General features: G+C 52.9%; 1 protein-coding gene across 6 annotated transcripts in view; it reads right to left on the reverse strand.

Annotated features, from left to right (window-relative positions):
• DNMT3A (DNA methyltransferase 3 alpha) overlaps positions 1-22746 on the reverse strand; it is a 95780-nt gene that overhangs the window by 25038 nt on the left and 47996 nt on the right. For 4 of the 6 annotated variants that reach the window (XM_040622960.1, XM_040622961.1, XM_040622962.1 and 1 more), the window contains exons 4-6: positions 17217-17487; positions 11189-11232; positions 10595-10741 (exon numbers count right to left, since the gene is read on the reverse strand). In XM_040622960.1, coding sequence (XP_040478894.1) covers positions 10595-10741; positions 11189-11232; positions 17217-17487 — 462 coding nt within the window. Of the gene's footprint in view, positions 1-10594; positions 10742-11188; positions 11233-12839; positions 12930-17216; positions 17488-22746 lie in introns of those variants that run through there. The other 2 variants (XM_040622966.1, XM_040622964.1) reach the window with 2 other exon arrangements.

Here is a 22746-nt window from a genome sequence, read left to right on the forward strand (position 1 = left end):
ACACACACACACACACACACACACACACACACACACACACACACGATCTGGTAGCCATGGGAGAGTATAAATGGAGAGGTGGAAAGCCAGGATGGCCGGACACTACATGGAGATTAGAAAGGGCTCCACAGATTGGCAAAAAAGGGGGCCTGGATGGTCCTCTAATGGGTTCCAGAACTCCTTCGGGTTCTGGAAGTCCTCAAAGTCCCGGGTGCCGGCTGCTCCCAGAAGCTCTGTGTCCCTGCCCCTCCCTATAAGGGTCCTGTCAGTGCGGGCTGCTCTCCTGCTCCCAGCCCTTCCCTCGCCGCTCTGCAGCAGGCACTTGCCCTCCACAATGGTGACTCTGGGACTCTGATTCCTGACCCACCTTTTGAAAGGCCTGCGACACCTCTCCCCAGCAGAGCCACCCCGCTGGCTTCTCAAAAGCAGCCTGTCTAACGCCTAACTCAAAGGTTCCCCCCCGCCCCGCACCCGAGAGAATATTTTCCTGACCTTGGGGTAGGCAAGAATGCTTAGAGATATGCACACTAACCAATAAAAGAAAAACAAAATGGATAAATTAGACCTTATTAAAATTAAAAGCTCCTGCTGATAAAAATACATCCTTAAGGAAATGAAAACCCCCCACCACGTTCTGGTCCCAAACCTGCTCTTCCCCCAGGGTTCTCTAGCTCAGATAATGACCACCACCCCCCCCCCCCAGCCCCCAGATATGAAGCAGCTTGCTCCCTGCCCTCCAACTGGAGACCATTCTATCATGTCTGCCTCCTGTTACCTGGACCCTCGGTCAAAGCCAAGTGGAATGCCCTCCTAACTTGTCCCGCTTCTCAACTTTTCTGCTCTGGACTCCCTTACAATGTTGCCAGGGTTATCTTCCTAAAATCCATGCTCACTTCTCTCACATTCCTGCTCTCCCTGGCACAACGAAGCCTAAATTTCTCACGGTGACAGGAAGGCCTTTGCCGATCTGACCATCTTCCTTTGTAGTCTTATCTCTTCTTAGCTTCCTCCCTGACTCTCACACCCTAGTTACCAGATCTCTTGCTGCTCCCTAAACAACCCAGAAGCTTCATGCCTCCTTCTCTTTGCCTTCAGTGGTTCTTTCCCTGAAATGCCTTCCTTACGTAGCCCTACTAGAATTCTCAAAGGATGCCTCCGGCAGGAAGCTTCCTGGGAATTCCCCCTGAAGTACTCCCACCCTCCCTTGTAGCTCACCAGACTCTTGGTGCCAGCAGCAAGAACAAGCCCCGCGCTCTACCTGACACCGAGGTTCACGGTGAACATTCCAGCCTCCTCCACCGTGCACCTCTGGGACGGGAGCTGTGCCCAGGCAGCCAGTCCTCCAGCACCAGCACTGTGCTGTGTGTTCGGTAATAACTGAATTCAAGCCCATTAACTCCTTCGTCTAGTGTATTGGCTTAGAGTCACACAGTTCGGCTGGCACCCCCCCATCCCCATGCTTGAACATCCCTGGGCCCTCCTGGACAAACGGTCTGGTCTTTAAGGCAAAGCAGAGAGAACATCACCATTATATCTTCTCCTTTGTCTGCCTCATAGAAAGTGCTACGAGAATGCTTCTCGAAGTTGAACTAACTATGCAAGCCATCTTGAGGTGCTCTAGACTCCAAACTCCCAGAGGATTTCTCAGCACCTATCTTAGGATCCTGCTCAGTGCCCTTCCCCCACCATCGCTGCCAGGGAGACTCCTGGTTCCCATGGAGGGTCTACATGCTGTCTCTTCTTTGGCAAGTCTGCCCCAAAGGGCTGGCTACTTACTTGCTCCCATGGCCCATTTGCTCATTTTTCTAAAATGGCCCTCCTGGGTTACAGCACGAGGTACTCCCTTACCTGCCTGCCTCTCGGGGGGAAGGGGGATCCCAGGGTGGGATTCTGGCTTTCCTTCAAATTTGTTTCCTTAGTGTCTAGAAAATGTTGGACTGCAGTAGATACCCAAACTCGAGCGGTGTTGTCTTAAAGCCTGAGCGCACAGCATTTGCTCAGTTAAGGTTCAACAAGTCTTTAAAATAATGAATGATTATGTGATTCATGAAAAGAAAACTAACAATAAGGAGCAGATCTAAGTAGACAGCCACCAAAGTCAGAAGCTGGAATGTGACTTCCAGAGCTAAGGAAACGCCCCAGGAAGACATGAGTGTCAACTGATGGGGGGGGGGGGCTTTGCAACATGGCCTTTTTGCCCCTCCCCAGCGTGGGCATAGTATCTGAAGATGAACACCATGGTCAACCTTTCTGATCCGGGTATATAACAGCAGAGGAGGAAAGAGGGGTAGTAGCGAAGAGGGAAGGAAAGCTAGACTCTAGCACCGAACACGTAAATGATACGAAGACTTTGTAAGAACCCTTATCAGGATACTTTACAGGTGTACTCCTTGAAGAGGCATGTATGTAAGGTCAGAGAATGCGCTCGAATATTTAATGTGGACTTCATGTCCAAGGTACTTTAGAAGACAAAGGTGCTATGGAGCAGGACTCCAGCCCTCCTCCCCCCGCCCCCACCCCAAATGAGAGAATTTTAGAATCTCTGGGGTCAGTGACGTCTATTGAGTCGCATTCCAACATGGTTTTAATCCCATCTCACAATGTCAAACGCACAGTCATGAGAAACCGGCAATTCAAGGGAAGGAAAGGCTCAGGACCAAAGGAGCGGAGTGGGGGACCAGTCCCGAGGGCTGAAAAGGACCCAAACCTGGAAAGATAGATCGGCCTGCCCACGGGCAGCCCCGGAGGTGGGGAGTGGAGGCGGCTGGAGGCTGCTGGGCCAGCTGGCTCTATCCCTCTTTTAACCCCATACTTTAGTTGGAGGAGAAGCCACGACTGCAAACCAGGAAGATTCTGTTCTAGGTGAGTCATTTGGGTGCAAAACAGAAGCAGCCTGAGATCAGTTTTGCCCCTGTGAACTCTCCACAAGCACATCCGTGTGGCTCTTACCTCCTTATCTAGGGGAAATCTTGGTTTCCTAAGAGTAAAACAGGGATAAAAATAGTTCTTATAGTAATTGCAGACAATATATCTGTCAAATGACAAAAATAATACAATTTAGTAATGAGTTTGATGTCCTTTATTCAAGGGAGAACAACCTACGGATCGGGGAGTACAGGGCCTAACACGCAATAGGGATTCGGGAGAGGAGTGAGTGTGACAGAATGCTGGGAGAGGCAACGCGGAAGCAGGACTCGATTGGCTAGGAAGTCGGGAATTTCCTTATAAGGCTAACAGGTCCTGTTTTCTAGGGTAAGGTGAGCCAGTGCAAGAGCTGAGCTGGACGGCTGTGATTGGTGTCTCTGAGGCTTCTGGGACAGGTGTTTCCCATAAGCACGGATGGACTGAGGTTTAGATGTCTGCCCTGGGCTGGGCCCCTGGAGCAGACTCAATTTTGCGAGTCCCAAAACACGAATTCACTCGATCACATCTTAGCTCTGGGGTGAAAGTGAATGCTCTTGGCACAGTGCGTGGCACGAAATAGGTGCTCAGTCAAGTCCAACCCCTTTCTCCTGGTTCCAGGGTGGTGCGGCCAGCTGCTAGACCCTGCCCACTCCTACCGCCAGCCTGCGGCTTGCTTTCTCAACCCCACTTGCTTTCTCAACCCTAAAAAGTGAGGGTTGTTCTATGAGCTCTCCTCTGTGCCCCCGGATGAAGTGAACGCCCCAGTGTACAAATGGCCCACCCACTTAGGAGACCATGGGAGCCTCTAGGATGACAGTTTCACAGCCCATCCTAAAGGTCAGCAGCCCTGGAAGTCACTCTGATTACAGGCTGTCACAGGCATACGTTTAAAAACCTGCTCAGCCTTTTGGTAAAGTATTCTTGTCACGCCTGCCCCAAATGGCCCCACCTCCTTAAAGGGAGATGTTATTTTTGAGGCCATCCTGCAAAAGCTCGGGTTGTCATTAATGTATATAGGGTGGATAAGTGAAGAAGGCCTGCTGGTCACAACACCCTAAAACTACTAGTCGCATACTTTGCTCATCATTTGGTTTTAGTCCTTAATGGTTTACTTTGCGTTGCCACCATTTCTCATGTCTCCTGTACTAAAGTCCAGGGGATCACACCTAATTCATCTCCTTATTCCCAAAGCCCCCAGCACAGAGGCCCCCCACTTAGTAGGTGCTTAGTGATTGCTTAGTAAATGGAATAGAGCACAGCAGGAGATGACCCTCTGGACATTCACAGGCTGCTCTTCCCAGGACGGACAGGAAGCACAGTCTGTTGAGACTGTGGGGTTATAAAGCAAGAGGAAGCAACATTTGCTCGGCGCATAGAAGCAGCAGCACAAATGGCCAATAACCACATGAAAAGATGTCCAGCCTCACTTAGTATCTGCGAAATGCCAATTAAAATCATAACAAGATACCGTTTTTTCCCACCCATTAGATTAGCAAAATACTGATGTTGGCAAAGGTGGAAGTCTTCTCATACCCTGTTTATGGGAGCGTAAACTGGCGCCTGCCCTTTTTGCAGGGCAATTTGGCAGATCTGACCCAATGCAAAATACACATTCCCTTCGACCTAGCATTTCTCTTTCTGGGTCTCTGTCGTAGAGAAACACAGATGCACAAAGAGGCATGACCAAGGATGTTCACCGTGGCAGGTGCGCAGCAGGAAAATACTACAACCACCATGGACGCCCCCCGCTCAGAGAACGGGTAAGTAAAATCATGGTGGTCCATTCGGTGGGACAGAACCATAAACACATGGCTAAACTGTTGATACTTATTGTCAGTGAAAAACCGAGCTGTGGTTCCATTTATGTAAAAAGGGAAAAGAAACAAAAGCAACTGTGAAGCAAAACTATATATTTATACACACAGCAATTTATACACACAGAAAAAAATCACGTCGTACAGACACCAAACTAACAACGTCAGGCAGCTCTGCTGCTGGAATTAAAATCATGGGGGAGGGATGAGGTTTTCTCTCTTACAAGAAGAACGTACTTGTGTAATACTTGTGTCATTTAAAATCATTTCAAAAATCATCAGGCTCCTGTTATATGCGAGCCCTGCCCTAGGAGCTTTAGATGTTAAGAATTACTTTATTAACCCGCACAATGCTGAGATTAGAATTATTTGTTCATTCAGCACACCTTTACCCAGCCCCTCCCGAATGCCAGCCCTGGGGACAGAGGTGCCCAGAGTGCCTGCATCTACCAAGGTTGGGGTGGGGAGAGGCAGAAAGCAAGCCCGGGCAAGTGCTGCTCACAGGGACATGAGACACGCCCGGGAGCGCCCGGCATCCCCAAGGCCAGCCAGCCTAGGGACCTCAGCTCGCTGAGGTTAAAAGTGATGCTGAAGGTCCCACCTCTGGGAAGTCACCAACAGCATTTGAACTCACCTCCAAAGGCACCCTTCCCTTCAGGAATATGAAAGCTTTGCTACCTGTAGGGCCGCCCGGCTGCCTGATGTAGGAGGGGGACGGACAGGGAGGAGAGATTAGACTTGAACCACAGATGATCTGTCATCATCACTATTGAATACGCATGAAGCATCCCGTAGGTGTAAGGAGGCCTGAGTCCCTCCCTTCAGGATGGGAGCCAGGAAAGAGAGCAGATCCTAGACCAGCGGGATGTGGTATCCTTGTCTTGACAGAACTTAGAATCGGGCTGGGGGAAGAGACAACTGACAGCATAACACCCCAGCTACAAGCTAGTCCTAAAACCATTAGCAGTAGTACAAACTGGGCGTCCACAGCCCCTCTGGCTGGATGACTGTTCCAGCTGCCTGACTAGCCCTCCTCACCCCCTCTGCCTCACAGTGGGGAGAATCAACGAAGTAACGCATGTGAGAAGCCCTTCCTAAGCCCAGAGTACTCCCTTGGGTCCTTCTGTTCCGTTAATTACCAGAAAGAGGAGCCTAGGCCTTGCCCTCCCCTGGGAGGAGGAATTGCCTCACGCCTGCCCTCCCCGCTGCCAGGGCCTGGCCCGCTCTGCCCACCAGGGCGGGGCAGCTTCCCCCAGGCTCGAGCACAGCAGAGGCCCGGCAGAAACCGCAGGAGCACAGGGTGAACGAGAATCAGGGCACCACCTTATCCATGAAAACCCAACCACACAGGTCCCCTGGCCCCATGCTGTTCTCCAGGTACACCTGTCATCGCCTCTGGAAAAACCACATGGAAACCAAGGGCTTGGGGCCTCAAGGCAGAAATCCTGGGCCTGAGCTCTCTGAGGTGTCCACGTTCACCAACCTGTCAACTGCGTGGCCAACCCACCGCCGTTTGTTGAGCCTAATTCCCCTGCCCAACATCAGACTAGGCATGATGGGGGAAGACGCGATTAACACATAAGAAACGGTGAAAAATACCTTATGAAATACTACAGAGCATTAAGTCCAAAAATACTAACAGTAGGGGCTGTGGGGTGCAGAGAAGGGGGTCAGTGTGAACGGTAGGGGTTGTGGGATGCAGTGAAGGGGATCAGTGTGAACCGAGAGCCTCCTGGACTCACTCCTGCCAAACAGATAAAAGAAAGCCAAGTGGGAACAGAAGCACGGAGGAAACAAGAGGCAAATATAAAGCGGGGACTGGTCCCTCTTAGAGGACCTTTCTCTTAGAGAATGGTAGTGAAGCAGGGTGGGATGAAGTCACAGCGAAAGCTGACACCTTGAGAAGCAGCCAGGGGATTTCTGGCACCACGAGGGAGACAATGGGGAGCCACTATAGGCTGTATAGCAGGGCCTGGTCATGATTCAAGCACAGCTTAGTCCTTAAAAGGATTAGTAAGGAAGCGAAGGGAATACGTGATGGGACAGACAGAAGACAACAGCTTCCCACCTCCAGCCGGAATCCCCCTCAGCCCCAGGGAAGGAGCAAATGTCTCATTTTCCTCACCCAGTTACTTTAAATTTCATTCTTTTTGTGATATTCTAAGCCTTCTTAAGCATTTTTTTCTGGGGGAGCAAAGCCCGGGGAGGTAGGTAATCTCAGATGGAAAAGTCAAGAGTAAACCTCACTCAGTAACTGCCTGACAAGGGTGTCGTGGCGAAAGGAAATTTAGCTGAGGGAGTATTTTGAGGGAAGCAGGCCCCGTGGACCAGGGAAGGAGCAGGTGCAGACTGTCCGAGACAGGACAACAACACAGTCCTCAGGCCCCACATCCTGTGCTCCACCACCAACTTCCCTTCCTGATCCTGAAAAGGCCATGCTGCCGTGTGCCCCAGAACCTTTGCACGGGCTGCAAGGCCCTTCTGCGATGCCCTTCTTCCCCCTTCCCTAAATTCTAGTTCATACCTTAAAAGCCAAAAGCTGATGCAAGGGTGATCTGGGCAAAACTGATCTAAGTCCCCTGGGGTGACACTCTTCCTGAGGGTTCCCTGAACCCTCATCCCATCTTGGGATAACTAGGAATCCTCTAACTAGGTACCCCCAGTATCTTACACAGTGCTCAGACATGGAGGGTTCTGGTTGCCCAGTAACAGTGCCCTGCAGGAAGTTTTAAAGAGCAGGTGTTGCATTCTGAGGTTAAGAAGTGCTGGCTGGGCCTTCAAGCGACTGCCTAGGAAACTGCTGGAACCATGCTTCTGGGAGGGGAGGTGTCTCTTTGGGAAGAAGGCGGGTAGTAGGATCTATGAGAGCACATAAGTGGTAAGGGGATCGAGCGTGGCAGGCAGGGACAGATCTGGGGATGCCATTGTCACAGGACAGAGCAGGAGACTGAGAAGTGCAGTTGGAGGAAATGGGGAAGAATTTCAGGGCCAAGGTCAGGAAGGCCGAGCGAGGCCATGTCAGAAGATAGGGTCCAACACCAGGGGACGAGGTGAGGTTGCCAGAGGAGGACAGGATTCCTTACCTCTGGTAAGCCACTCTGCTGGGGACAGTTAACACTCTTCAGTCTGAAGGGAACCTGGCAGTCTTGAGAGTGACCTGGGATTCCCCAACATTGCTGTTACCTGCAGCTAGCTGTCCTCTAGACCCTTGGCCCAGCCCAAGGCGGGCGGGTACAGTACCGGGGCCAGGCCTCGGTGGGCGGCAGGAATCCTGAATGGGGCCCAAGCCTATGGCCAGCGCCTAAGTGCAGCCCCTGCCCCCCTAGTCTGAGTAAGGGGACCAGCAGTTCTGACATCTGTACTGGCAGTCACAGAATTCACTATGGACATCTTAGTTATAGAATATAAATAAGGAAGGAACAGTTTTACTGGCAAAAAGTTTTTTTTTTTTTTTTTTTTTTTAAGTAAGCTCTGCACCTAACGTGGGGCTTGAACTCATGACTCAGAGATCAAGTCTCATGCTCGACCGACTGAGCCAGCCAGGTGCCCCAGAAAATATATTTTGGGGGCAGGGGCAGGTCTCAACATCTCAAGTCACGTACACCTAAAACATTTTCAATTAAATCAACTTTTTAAGTTTTTCTGTTAATGCTCATTGATTACCTTTCTTGGCTGGGGGTGGGGAAGCGGATGCCAAATGTTTAAAATTTACTAGAAAAGCTTTTAATGATTGTTGACCCTGGGTGATAGGTACGTGGGGGTTTGCTCAGCACACCACTCTCTCTACTTCTGTGTATGCTACAAGAGGCCCATGATAAAGTCTTTTTCATTTTTTAGTAGAAATCTTAAAATCGAGAAAATGCACCTACTATCTTAGTTTTTCCTGCGAGTTGGGAGAAGATCCCCTTTTCTATGGCAGCCAAGGGCAGGCTTCCATATGCTTCTTCAGGGGAGCATAGTTTGAGAACCACAGAATTTATAAACGTCCCAGGTCTAAAAGTCACTCTGCCTAGCTTCCTGCCTCAGGGCTCAGGGAGAGCAGGAAAAAGCAAAGCCCCCCCCTGCTGGCCGTTTGGGACTGATTAGTGGGCAACTGACCAGATGGCAAGAGTAGTCCCAAGGTTCCTGAATTTCATCCTATATCACACTTCGTGCTCAGGGTCAAGTGCTTCTCTTCTCCTGGACCTTCGACAGGCTGCCCCTTTTCCAGGCTCTTCCAGGAGAGAAATTTCTGCCTTCCTGGATCCCGAAGGAACTGGAAACAGTCAAGTAGCCAAGCCCCAACCTTGTTCTGAACTTTTTTAAGAGCAAACTCTCACACAACGGAAACGGGATAACACCTTCCTTTGTAGGCCTGGGGTGAACGCCCCAGATGGTGGCAACTAGCGCCATTTCCGCTCCCTTCCTGGTGCCAGAGGTCCACCACCTTGTCTCTGTGGATCAGACAGGAGAGCAGCCCCACACATCAGGCTTGAAGGGCTGCTGTCTCTTTGGTCTTTCAGTCTCCACGGCCTCACCTGTCATTGCTGCAGCCTGCCACAGGCTGGCTTCCACCCCCATGGAAGCTTCTCTTAGAAAAGTCACCAGCTACCTCCAGGCTGGCAGAGGCAACGGGCATGCCTCTCCGCTCCTGCAGTCCTCGCTACACGGCCCATAAACGGTGGGGTTTCTGTGGATGTGACCTTGGGACTTGGGCTCTTCTCTCTCCCTGTCCCTAGGGGAGCTCATCGGTTTCTCTGGACTTAAACACCAGCCTCTGCTCTTGACGTCCTCCAGCCTTTGCATCTGCAGAGCAGACCTCCCTACCCCCCAGGCGCCAGGCATCTCAGCCTCTCAGACGGAACTGGCAGTTCCCGCCAGTCCCAAACCTGCTCCCCTGCTAGTCTTCCCCATCTGAGGACTTGGCACAACCACCACTGGGTCTGGACAGTTCAGGTGAGACCCCTGGGAGTTGTCCTTGGGTCCTTCCACTTCCTCCCCTCCCTCACCCCTCCCATCCATCAGCAAGCCCTACTGATTCTATCTCCAAAATACATCCTGAATCTGCCCTGTCTCCATTGCTGCCCCTTTAATCCACATCACATTATTCCTCTGCACAGAAACCTTCATGTACTCAGAATTACAACAGCTTCTGGCCGAGACCTGCAGAGCCCCATGCGGTTGGACCTCTGCCTACCTCCCAGTCTTGTCTGACCCCACTTTTTCCCTCGCTCGTTTCACACTGGGCATACTGGTCTCTCGTTTTGCCAAACAAGTCGGGGTCTTGCTTGTGGTGTTTCCTCTGCCTGGAACATTCTACCCCAGCCTGCTCTTCACCAGATACCTTCCATGGGGGTTGTGGATAGCAGGGGGTGGGTTGGGGGTGGAAGCGAGCTAGCAGAGGGATTTAGCAGCAAGAGGCATTGCGGCAGTGGAGAATGAAGGACCGAGGAGTGACCAGATCGGAGCCAGCTCTCCTGTTCCTTTACATCTTACCTTAAATGCCACCTCTTCCAAGAAGCCTCCCCTGACCACCCCACCTAAAGCAGACCTCTGTTATCCTCTATTTCAGCCCCTCCTTTACTGTTCCTTCTTTACTTGTTCTATCTCCTCCATCAGAATGTCAGCTCCACGAGGCTGGGAATTACATATGCACAGAGCCTAGTATGCTACTTGGTACATGGTAAGTGATCAATAAATGTTTGTTGAACAAAAAAATAAACCAGTCACTGCCTAGGAGTTAAGCAATTCCCTGTAAGTGCAAGAGGTTAACCTGAAGGGGAAACTGAGGCTCAGCCAGGGCCTGACAACAGCTTCAGAGGGTGGCTGAAGCTAACTTCTGGTTTTCCAATTCTGTGGGTGGGACAGGCTGGGGCCCAGGCCAGAAGGCACCTCACCTCCCTTTTCCAGCGTGCCAGCCACTCGTCCCGCTTGCGCTTGCTGATGTAGTAGGGGTCCCCCGCCTGGAAGGTGAGCCGCGGCATGGGCCGCTGGCGGAGGCTGGACTCCCAGCCCAAGCCACCCCGCAGCCGGCCCCGGGAGCCCTAGGACAGAGAGACGACAGAGAGACTGGCATTAAGATGGGCACTGGCAGTCCCACTGCAAGGTTTGCTCCTCCTGAGGGGGAACTGAGGAGGCACTCACCTCGAACAGAACACAGGAGCTTTGACTCCTGGCCAGAGATGTCAACCCTGCAAGTGCTGGGCAAGGTCCTGTCTGGGCTGGAGAAGTGAGCCACGGGGCAAGGGGGCAAATGGACGTGAACCATGAGGGGAGGCGCTTGGTCTCCGAGGGGGACCAGCTGGCTGCTTTGTTGGGGGGCTTCTAACCTCCACACCCATCTCCTTTCCTCCTTACACAGGGACAGGTAAAGAAGGGGATGGGACCACCTCACGATCCCCTCACACACATTCGCCACAGTTGGTCAGAGAGGTGGCTTTCTTCTAGAATCAGGATCCACAGAGCCCCTGGGGGGTGAGGAAAACACTTGCCTCCATTTTCATGGATTCGATGTTGGTCTCCTTCTGTTCTTTGCCTGTGGAGAGGGAAGAACAAAGGGACTGTCGGCAGGGTTACAGGAGTGGCTCAGAGGCCCCACCTCGTGCCTGGGGTCCCTGCCACAGGGACAAGGGTCCTCCAACCATTCAGTTGTTCATGTGTCAAACCTGATGGCCCGCCATGTGCTAAGCACCATGCTAGCCCCAAGGACTCAGAGCATGGCCTAGAGCAGAGAAGGGACTGGGGCAGGTTTAGAGGCCCAAATCCAAAGGAACAATAGAAAAGCCAGGGCCACAGTTTCTGGCCCACTGACTGTCTCAGGCACACAAACGGGGTCATCTGGGAACAGCTCCCTTCCCAGAGGAGGGGCCAGACGGCACAGCCTCCCCCTGCCCTGGAAGGGAGCTGTATGCTTCTATGGAGTGAGGCAAAGATGTCCTGGGGGGCAGTGGGGTATAGGGCCACTGGAGAAAGACCGGTGAAGTAACTTTGTTTCTGAGACTCAGTTTCCTTATCTGGAAAACAATGATGCTGGAGATGATTTCTAGGGTCCTTCTGCAGTTCTCAATACTATGGTTCTGTTATTGATACCTACCTCTGTACCCCCATTCCCCACCCCATTCTCAGGTCTCTGAACTTTTGTTCTAAAAGACTTGGATTCCAGGTATTTCTGTGTGACCCCTGTAACGTCTCCTAGTCTGTTTTCTCACTGAATCAAGATAGCCAACTGTTCTAAAATCTTTAGTTACTGGGAACATTGAGTGCCTGGAACAGGGCTTGGCATATAGTAGGTGCTCAATAAATACTAGTTTGGATCCCTTTCCCTAATGCATTTCTCTGCTCCTCTTCTCCATAGCTCTTCAACTGGGCCTGGACTCCAGTTCCTAGAAGGAACGGCTCCCCTGGGGACAGAAGCCCCAGAAGTTCTGTTTATAGGAGAGTTTCATCCTCTCCCTGTCCCTGTCCCGGCTCCACACGAGAGGGCAGCCACACTTCTCCAGAATATCCCCGTGCTCCTACCCTGGTCCTCTCAGGTCCTCACCCAGATGCCCTTCCAGGCCCAGCACACACCTTGCAGTCTAGCTGCCCCTGGCTGTGAGGCTGGGGTAATTATGCCTTCCAGAGCTTCCTGGAGAGGGGGGGCGGTGAGCCCTCCTCTCACCTGGGCCCCTGAACTTCTCAGAAGCCAAGAGTACTGAGCTTGGGCCCAAAGCAGGAAGGTCACTGAGGCTGGCTCATGGTAGTTGGGGTGGGGGAGCCAAAAACGGAAAAAACAGCCCCTACTTCATCTCCTGGCTCTGAAGCGGAAACCAGACACAGCATTGAAGGCCTCCTCAGGCCCCAGAGAGGAAGTTTCTTTCCCTCTCTCTCACTAGAGAAGCCCTGGGGCTCTTAGTGTGTGTCCCCGGGGGAGGGGCCGTCCCGGGGTTACAGCGCCCCCGGCGCTCGCAGGGGCCCCAGCAGCCAGCACGGGCACACACGCGGGCCGTGCGACAGGGACAAGGACGGTGCCGCCGGCTGCCGCGGGGGGCGCGGGGGAGGAAGCGCCGGTGTCTGTCGTGGGTATCTGTCGTGGGCGCGCGCGGTGGCAACGGGGGTGCTCGCTAACACTTTACACGACAGGCTCGTTAAGGGGTGTCTCACCCGAGCTTGCTGTCTCTTCCTCCGTGCTTCCGCTCAGCACAGCCAGCTCCCCCGACTTTTTCTCAGGCTCCCTGGAGCCGGGTCCCCCTCCCGCCCCCGGGGTCCCGCCCTACCCCCCCCTTCTCTCAGACCTGCAACGTTGTCCCGGCGAGGCTTTGGGCTGCCAGAAGGGGGCGCCCGCCCTCGGACCAGGCCGCGGCCCGGGGTCCCACGGACCTCGCAAACGTTTCCTATAGGGATCCCTCCAGGGCATCTCATGATGGGGAATCATCTATTAATTCGGATGAAAGAAAGTCAGGGTTGAAGGGAACTGTAGAGATGATGGAGCATCTGTCCAGCCCCTAGATTTTGCCAGTGGGGAAACTGAGGCTGGGGGGTGGGTGTGGAGTGACTTAGTGACAGAGCTGAAATCTGATTTCAAGGCTCCTGAATGCCAAGCCCGTTCACGGTGCCCTCCACCACCTTCATGTTCTCCCCTTCCCCATTTCCTGGCCCCCATGCTCCCCCAAACAGAATTACTTTTCCTCGTGCAGTTTCCAACTGGTTTCTTTCTGGAATTTTCTCCCTGACAGATTCTGCACATGCCCACTGAGTGATATCTCACACACACACACACACACACACACACACACACACACACTTTCCAGCCTGGCCCAGCAAAACAACAAACTGGGCTGCCTCAGAATGCAGCACTTGTCCTGAGTCAAGGAGGGTCAGCTGCTCTCTCAACACTCCCTCTGCAGTCCATCTGCTCCTGGCCCAGACCCAGGGTCACAGGCGGGCCAGGTGGCTGTGTGCCTCCCGGGGTGGCCCTGGCAGGCTCAGACATGACCCTAGAGTATCTCAGGTCCAGGGGGCAGGAGAGGCCAGGGTGCTTCCAACACTTACCTGTCTGTTGAAGCCTATACTCAGCTGGGGGCCACCCCAAATTTCCTTTAAAAAGAACCCAAATCTCCATGACAAGGCTAAGCCCAGGCTTGCCTCAGAGGGCCTTCACTAGCCCAATAATGGGTGTTCCATCTCAGCAGAAAAGGGCTTTGTGTTGACCCTAATCGGGTCCTTTACTAGTTGTATAATCTTGGGTAAGTAACTTAACCTTTCTGAACCCTCAGTCTCCCCATCTGAAAAATGGGGACAATAAGAGTCTTCCTCACCTGATCACAAAGATTAAACCATAGAACATGTAACTAAAGAGCAGGGCTTCTTAAACTTTAATATGCATCGAAATCACGAGCATCTCTTTAAAATGTAGATTTTGACTCCACAGGTCTAGGGTAGGGCCTGAGATTCTGCATTTCTAACTCCCGAGGTGATACCAGGTAACACTGCTAGTCCATGGGCCACTTTGAGTAGTGAGGATGTAGGACACTCCACACATAGTCGATATTCAGTAAAAGAAAGCCGTATTACCATCATTTCTATTATAATCATGGCGGCATTAATGCTAGGAGTGCAGGAGCAGTCTGAAGGCCACCACCTGCCTATCCAGGTGGCTCTTGTCCTGATTACTCATCATCTCCCCTGTCCCTCCTTCTTTCTCCTGGCTGTACTATCAGGATCTGGGGCACCTGTGTGCACAGGAACACTGCCTTAAAGTCCTCTGTTTTTCCTGTATAGGAACTAATGGGAGGGGTTCAGGGGAAATGGATAGGGCCCTCTGAGAGGAGACCTGGAATGAGGGGAACAGAAGGGAGACTGTGGCCAACTTGCTTCCTCCCTGGGGCCTTAGTCTCCTTCCTCCTTGGAGCTAAGCAGCTGCGAACGTGTTCTGTGTGGCTGACTGTGGGCCAGGCGGTGGAGCCTTCAGCAGACCACCGCCCACGCCCCCGGGCAGCACCTCACCGGTCTCAGCATCTCAGGGGTCCCTGCGGCTCTGAGGCCCACCAGCTCCTCACAAGGAGTGTTCTGAGGCTACTGGGAGGTCAGGGAGTCTTGGAGCGTTTGCCTGCCACACTCAGCACTAAGATTCTGAAGAAGGTCCTCCCGATATGTAAAAATCCCAAACCCAGGAGTCACCTCGACACCATCTCTCCCCTTTCCCCTTGGGTTCCTGGCGTAGCCCGCTTCTCTCCACCTCTGCTGCCCCCTCATTACAGCCGCCGTCCTCCCCTCCACGCCTGCAGCAGCCCCCTAACACCACTTCCCAGACCCTCTGTTCCATTCTGGGAACCAGAGCGCAAAGTGATTTTTTCAAAACACAAAGCAGATCGTGTCACTCCCCCCACCGCCCGCCAGCCCCAAGGTGTCCTCAAAGGCCTGCCCTGGCCCCGGCAGCTCTCACACCCTTCTCCCTTGCTCCTTCCTCTGCAGCCTTGCTGCTTTCTGTCAGGTCTCTGGGTGCCCTGCTCCCTCCTACCCGGGAGCCTCTGTACCTGTTTTCACTCCCTCCCACACCACCCCTCACCTGGTGAACCCCCAGTCATCCTTCCGTTCCGTGGAACAGGCCGGGCTGGCTGGGGTTTCCCTGGTCACAGTTCCTCATAGAACTGTGTTTGTTTTCTCTTAGAGAACTTATCTCCCTGTATAATCACACGCCTTTCAATGTGAATTTCTCATTAATGTCTGTCTCTCCAGCGGACTGTGAGGTCCTTGAAGGCAAGAACCAGGTTTTTGTTCATGATGGTTTCCCTAGCTCCTGGCCCAGATCCTGACACACACCCCTAAATGGATGTTTAATAAACACCTACTGACTGACTGAAGAAGGAACTCTGGAGAACAAACAGAAGTGGAGACAGGGAAATTCCAAAGTGAAAGCAAACCCTCAAGGGTTAAGAGGGGCCTTAGAGCTACAGCCCCATCCCACCAGGCAGGAAGGACTGCAGCTTCTGCCTGTCAGTGGTGGGGTCCCAGGAATCAGCACATGGGAGCTGATGGGCTCCCAGCTTCCACTCTGGAATATCTGGTCTTCTTAGCGGGAGGGATGGGGTCTCATCTCCCTTTTCTCCTTGGTTTCCCTCCACTCTGGCCCCTTGAACACTCCTGCCCTGTGTCAGGGCCTACCCACAAGGCAATCAGGTGAGGCCAGGAGCTCTGGGCAGTTCCAGACTAGCCTGCCCCAGGCCCCACTGCAGAACAGAAGGGGACAGCGGAAGGCACACCAACTTTGAAGCCAGAGACCAAGACAGAATGCATCCTGGATCCACCGCCTAAGGCTAGGGGGCCCTGAGCAAGTCACTTCATCTCGCTAAGTGGCACGCTTTTTCTGCCTTAACATGGGGATAATGACACCTCTTGAAGAAGATTGTTTGGAGGACTAAAACAACAAATACAGAGTACCTCAGAAAGAGCTTTGCACATAATGGGAACATCACAAATATTAGCTGAATAATGAATGAAATATATATATATATATATATTTTTTTTTTAAATTTGGAAATCTCTTTTCTGGAAATGCTTTCAACCCTGCATGAATATTGGGTTTGGAGCCATGCAAAATAAGTTATGCCAATTAATCGATTTACTCATTCCATCATACACACTTGGAAGGAAGACTTTTGGAATTAAAATGCACATATGCAAAACAGCCTGGCAGGGCCCCGGGAGGATCAAATGTGATAATATATGAGGAAGCGCTCTGTAAACTGTGAAGCCCCGTACAAATGCTAGTTGTCCTCATTACTAACATGTTTACAGCTCGGTTGGCCCTGAAATCACTGGCTTAACCTGAAAGAGAAAAGTAGGCAATTTTCCAGGATTCCAGGGCAAGGCCAAAAAGTCTGGGGAGGAAGGGGCCTGGGCCAGGGCGGCGCACTGGCCACCCCCCTCTCTGCCCCGCCCTCACCCCGCTCAGCTACAACCACACTTGAGTTGAGTCAGCTGAACTGTGGTGGGTTCGAGACTTCTGTGCTGGGGCAGGCTAACTGGGCTTTTCCCAGCTATGAGGGCATCCGCTGCCTGGAGCACCCAGGCCAGGGGCTACACACGCAGTCCCGGAGAGCTGCAGGTCTTGCAGAAGAGGAAGCAGGCCAGGTGAGGGCTGAGGGAAACTGAGGCTCACAACCAGCTTTCGAAGGGGTGGGGGGCCAGGTGCGGGGAGAGCCATCACCCCAGTCCTGCAACTGTTGGCATTCTATAAACCCACTGTTGCCAGATCTAGGTTTTTTTTTTTTTCCCATGAGAAGCCAGAACTCCAGATTTTTATGTGAAATTTCTTGATTTTTAAATACTGGCAACTAATTTTTTAAAATGTTTAAAACACTACATGGGCCAAATAAAACATGTGCGCAGGCTGCATTCAGCCAGCAGCCTTCAGGGTACAGCCTTGGCAAGTAGACCTCCAGCTCCCATGCCTCCTGGGGCCTGCTGGCTCCCAGTCTCTAGCCCCTGGGGGAATCCTGGAGACCCCAGAAGAGGCTGCCCCTTGCGCCCAGGACTCACTCTCTTCTGCATGGGCTCCTCGGCCATCCTTGGGGGTGCAGCAGCCATTCTCCACGGCTCTGGAGGCTTCGGGCGGGGTCTCAGCCGCACCCTCTCCCTCCGCTGGGGCCCCGCCCTTCTGCCCTCCAGCAGGGCTTCCCTCCTCTGGCTGGGGATCACTCCGCTTCTCCAAGTCCCCGTTGGGTAACAACTCTGAGGGGCCTGAGTCCTGGGCCATGGACGGGGACTTGGAGGTCACTGCGGGGTCCTTTGGCGTGTCACTGCTTTCCACCTAGAAAGATGAAGAAACAGGAGGGGAAGATTAGATCCGTGGTCTTGCCTCTTCGGGATCACTAACCCCTCTGAAATTCTGGTGAAAGTTATGTACCCATTGTCCAGAAAACCTTGTTCACATAAGCGTCCATGCAAGCAAATACACACACAATTTTGCTCTCAGTTTTAAGGGATCCTTAGGCCCAACACCCTGAAGTCAAGGGGTTTGTGGACTCGGGTGTAAGAAGCAGAAGAAGAATGCAGGCAGGTTTGCCAGCCTGGTTTCACTGCCCCAGCTGTGACCCATGGCAGCCAGCACCCCCACTCCCTGCGGTGACACAGGGCCTCCAAGCCTACCCTGCAGCCCCTGTTACAAACAAACGTTCCGCTATACATAAGTGACCAAAAAATACATATATAAGCAAGTGAAAACAAACATTCTGGGGCACCTGCATGGCTCAGTCGGAAGAGCATGCAACTCTTTTTTTTTTTTTTTTTTTTCATAGAGACAGCCAGCGAGAGAGGGAACACAAGCAGGGGGAGTGGGAGAGGAAGAAGCAGGCTCATAGTGGAAGAGCCTGATGTGGGGCTCGATCCCACAACACCGGGATCACGCCCTGAGCCGAAGGCAGACGCTCAACCGCTGTGCCACCCAGGTGCCCTGAGCATGCAACTCTTGATCTCAGGGTTATGAGTTCAAGCCTTGCACTGGGCTTACTTAAAAACAAAAAAATAAATCAAGGATTTTTTTGAAAACAAACATTCCTCACACTCTCCCTACTTCGAATCAGGACCCCTCCTCAGAAGATTCAAGTGCCACCAATCAATTCTGGTAACCTTTGATCTGAAACTCTGATCTGACTTTTGCCAGATCCCTCCAGCTTTCCTTTCGGCCTCTCAAGGCCCAGACCCAAACAGGGACTAGCTGCCGACTGGAGCGGAAGGGTCAAAGGAGGCCTCCCAAATAAGCATTCTGTTGGGCCCCAAAGCCCAGCGCAGTTCTTTCCTTCAGCTCTGGACCCTGGCATGTGGTCTTACATTCCCCTTCCAGAAGGAAATGTATCCCTTCATCCCCAGACTCTAAGAATGGAACTTGCTACAGTTCCAGGTAATAAGAATCACAGCAAGAGTAATCATAACTGTCCTTTGTAAGTGCCACTGCATGGTGGGCAAGGCTCCTTCACACCATGACTCCTTTAGGGCCACTCAACCTCCCCGAGGAGGCTCTCAGAGACTTCCGTGACTTGCTCAAGGTCACACGGGTTGTCAGGACAGAGTGAGGGCATGAGAGCACGGTGAGCACTCTGTCCTTGGCCCTGAGGGGGGCAAGTAGGCTAGGGTACCTCAGAAGGAACAGAGGTGCCCTCTTGGGGCAGAAGAGGCCAGCACCCCCTGCGCTCACACCCATGGCCACGAGGCTGCCCTCAGCACTCCCGCCCAGCTCCATCGGCGGCAGGCCTTCGGGAAGGGCAAACATGGCCGGCCTGCCGCCTCAGCGAGGGCGCTGCTCAGGAGGGCGCCTCGGCGGCTCCAGCTGTAAGGTGAGACGCCTAGGCTAGTCCCCTGAGGTTTTTTCCATCTAAGTCTTTTTTTTTTTTTTTCTGTTTATAAAAGCCAGACACATATAAAAATTCAAATGACACAAAAATGAGTCGTGGTAAAGGGTTAAAGCTCCTTTTTCAATCCCCTACCTCCAAAATCACAGGTAAACCCTTATTCACAGTTTGGTTAGGATCCTTTCTAGACTTTGTTTCTATGCGTCTACAATCACGTGTGAGTTACATGTTTACACACAAGGATTCACACACACAGCCAGATCCAGAATTTTTTTTTCTAATAGGGCGTCTCACTACTCAGTGTTCTATAACTTGCTTTTTCACTTAACAAGCACAGTGGGCATCTCTCCATACCCGTGCATATGGATCTGTCTCCTATTTCACAGCTGCTCAACATGCTATTGAATGGATGCCCCGTAATTTATTCAGGCAGTCCCCTAATAGAACTTTGGGCCGATTTGCTTTCTGCTGCAATGAACCCCTTCAACTTACAGTTCTGTGCACCTGCGTATGTCTGTGATCCGAATCCCAGAGGTGGGCTGGCTGGAGGAGGGCCTGCCTAAGTGTGAGTCGACAGGCCAAATTCCCTCCAAAGAGTTGTACCCCTCAGCGTACCCTGACAGCCCGAGAGAGCGCTGGGCTCCCTCCCCACACAGCCCAGCAATCTGCAAGGCTGCTTCTGCTCTAAGGTCTATATCCCCAACTCTGAGCCCACTGCTGTCTGTTGAGGAACCACAGGGTGGCAAATAGGGACAAGGACCTGGGGAACAAAAAAAACAAAAAAAAAAACAAAAAAAAGCAAAAATAAAAACTAGAGTCTTCCCTGGACACGGCTCCAAGCACACAGAGCAGCCTAAGGGCGATCAGAGGGACTTGCCAGGCTGTTTCCTGGCCCAGTGAGGTAGCTCGGGGCAGTTCTGCTTCCAAGAAGGGAAGCTCCCAGGGAAAGCTGCAAAGGTGTGCAGTCCTTGGCAGGTGGGGGTAGGGAGCAAGAGAATGAGAAGGCTTCTGGAAGAGGCAAGAAGTCCTCTGCTAGCCTAGCCCTGGGCACAGAGGGCTGAAGCCAGCAGACCCAGGAGGTCAGACACAGGAATGCGAGTGAGCAAGCAGGCCCTTTCTCCTTAGCCTCCATCCCTGAGTGTTGGGACACGCTCTGTCCAGTACTGAGATGGCCTTTCCCACCTCCCAGCTCAAGCCAACAGAGTTCCTTGGCCTAGAATGCCCCTCCCTGGTAGAAATCCTCTCACCTCTAGACAGCACGAGCAGAGTGGGGCATGGTCAGGCCCCCACAGCCACCCTAGTGTCCAGCTGTGTTGGGTATCCCAGCGATCTACATGTGGCACTTTCAGGGAGGTGGGCTGGGGGGGCCCCTGGCCAACTCAGGCTGGGAAATTCAGGTCAGAGCCAAGCTCTTCCCATGGCCGTGTCCTTTTTCCTTCTGACCACCTGCCCCACAGACACCTGAAGTTGGGGCAGGCTCCCAGCCCCACTAAGCTGCTTGAGATAACTCTGCTGTCACTAACTTCCTGCCTGGGGACCACATGGCCTCCTCTCACTCTGGGACTCACTTCCTGTTGATTGCCAGCTCCATAGCAGAGAGAGCCAGGAGTACCTGCTCTGACACTCACGCTGATCAAGCATCCCTCCCAGGCCTGCCCTGGAGGACCCCAGTCTGCAGCAGCTTGAGGCCCACCTGCCTTCCAGGGGTGGGCGAGGGAGGGGAAGGGAAGTGTTCTGCACAGCTCCCGCCCAGGGTGAGCTCAGCCTGCTGAAATCCACCCCCCATCCCCTCCGTCCTCACCTCCTCTCCTCCCAACTGAGCCACCCTCTCTGATTCTAGATGACCCTGTGTTAACCAAGGTTCTGGGATCCGGGAAGCTGCTGACTCCCGCCCAGGCCAGCCCTTGACCCAACTCAGCCCTCACGAGCCCTCCCGCCCTGGGGCGTCCGGCTGGCTCAGCTGGTGGAGCGTGTGACTCTTGATCTCCGGGTTGTAAGTTTGAGCCCCACACTGGGTACAGAGATTACTTAAAAATGAAATCTTAAAAAAAATAAAATAAAGAAAGAAAAGACACACACACCCCCTTCGGCCCGCCCCAGCCAGCAGCTGACCCTCACTGGCTCCCTCTCTGGGGCCCAGGCAACTGAGCAGGTTGGATCCACCTGTAAGAAACCACTGAGAGGAAGGAAGGAGGTCCACAGGCAAACGGACTGAAGCACCTGTCCAGATCTCTCAGAGGGGCTGGGTTCGCCCGGAAGAGGGCATCTCTGATGAGAACAGCCTACTCCACACCTGGAAGCCATTAGGAGAGCTGGACCTGCGCCCTTCTGCCCCCACCTCACCCCTTTCTCTCAGCCACCTCCTGGCCCCCGTCACCCTGGGCCTGTCCACTCCTGGAGGCAGGGACTTTGCTTTCCCAGGCTAGACTCAGCAGGAACAGGAGCAGGGCGCCCGGTGGGCACTCGGTATCCAGAACTGATTCCTGAATTTCAGCCTCGCTTAAGACTCAGAACATCTTGCTCGTGTGCGTACAGGGAGTTTCAACTTAGTTGCACCTCAGAAGTTAACTGTTTAAAATTCTATTTTTGCTTGCTTTTATTTTACAGTTGCCTTGAAAGGAGACAGCATACCCTGAGATACTCATTTTTCCCCGTGGGGGGAGGGGGAGCAGCAGAAGCCCCTGGTCCTTCTAGAAGCCACCACCAGCAGCTGAAGGTGACAATTTCAACTTCTTCTGCTTCTCACCTGTGAGGCGGGGGGGGGGGGGGTAGCAGAGGTGGCAGAATGGGAATGATGGCCATGAGTGCCCCTCTCTTCCCTGGGGGTGGGGCAACAAATTTTGGGTAAAGCCTGATCCTATTGCCCTCTGTGTACCTACCCATGTCCGGTTGGCCATTCTGGATCTTGAGACTCTTCCCACCACCCCCTGGGGTCCCTCAGAATTTGTTGACCTCTGCCTTCTATGCAGGCAAGACCCCTCCATCCCGGGACAGCTGCCTCCTGCTTCCCTGTTGCCCACCGCCCCCACCTCGGGCCTCCCCTGCGCGCGGCTTCTTCCAACCTGGGGAAGGCAGTAGTCCTCCACTGGAGGCACTTTTGCTTTGGTTGTGTGTCTGAGACACTTGTGGTGGTCACACTGGGGTGGGAGGCTGCTGGCTTCCAGTGGGTAGGGGTCAGGCATGCTGCTGAACTCTGCACTAGAACAGGGCGGCAGCCACAACGGAAGAATTATTCGGCCCAAGAGGTCAACAGGGCTGAAGGTCAGCGCACTGACCAGAGACTGCCTTTCTCTAAGAGCCTTTTTAAAATAAATAAATAAATAAATAACCTTAAAAAAATATTGTGGTCAAATATATATGACATAATATTTACCATTTTAACCATTTCCGAGTGTACAACTGAGTGGCATTAAGTATATCCATATTGTACAACCGTCACCACCATCCATCTTCAGAACTTTTTCGTCACCTCGGACTGAAACTGTGTCCCCACTAAATATTAACTCCCCACACACCCCCCTCCCCCACAGCCTCCGGTCCCGGTCACCACTACTCGGCTTTCTGTCTTCGCAGGAACATCTGAAAGTCTGCCTGTCTGTCTCTTACACACATACTCACCCCCGGGAGGCATTTGTGCTGGGCTCCGCCCCCAGGCCACAGCCCTCACCCCCCCCAGCCCCCCAGCCGGGCAGCGAAGGAGTGGGGGTAAAGTCCGCTGCATG

Source organism: Ursus maritimus, unplaced genomic scaffold (genome assembly GCF_017311325.1).
Source record: "Ursus maritimus isolate PB19 unplaced genomic scaffold, ASM1731132v1 scaffold_6, whole genome shotgun sequence".
Taxonomy (NCBI): Eukaryota; Metazoa; Chordata; class Mammalia; order Carnivora; family Ursidae; genus Ursus; species Ursus maritimus.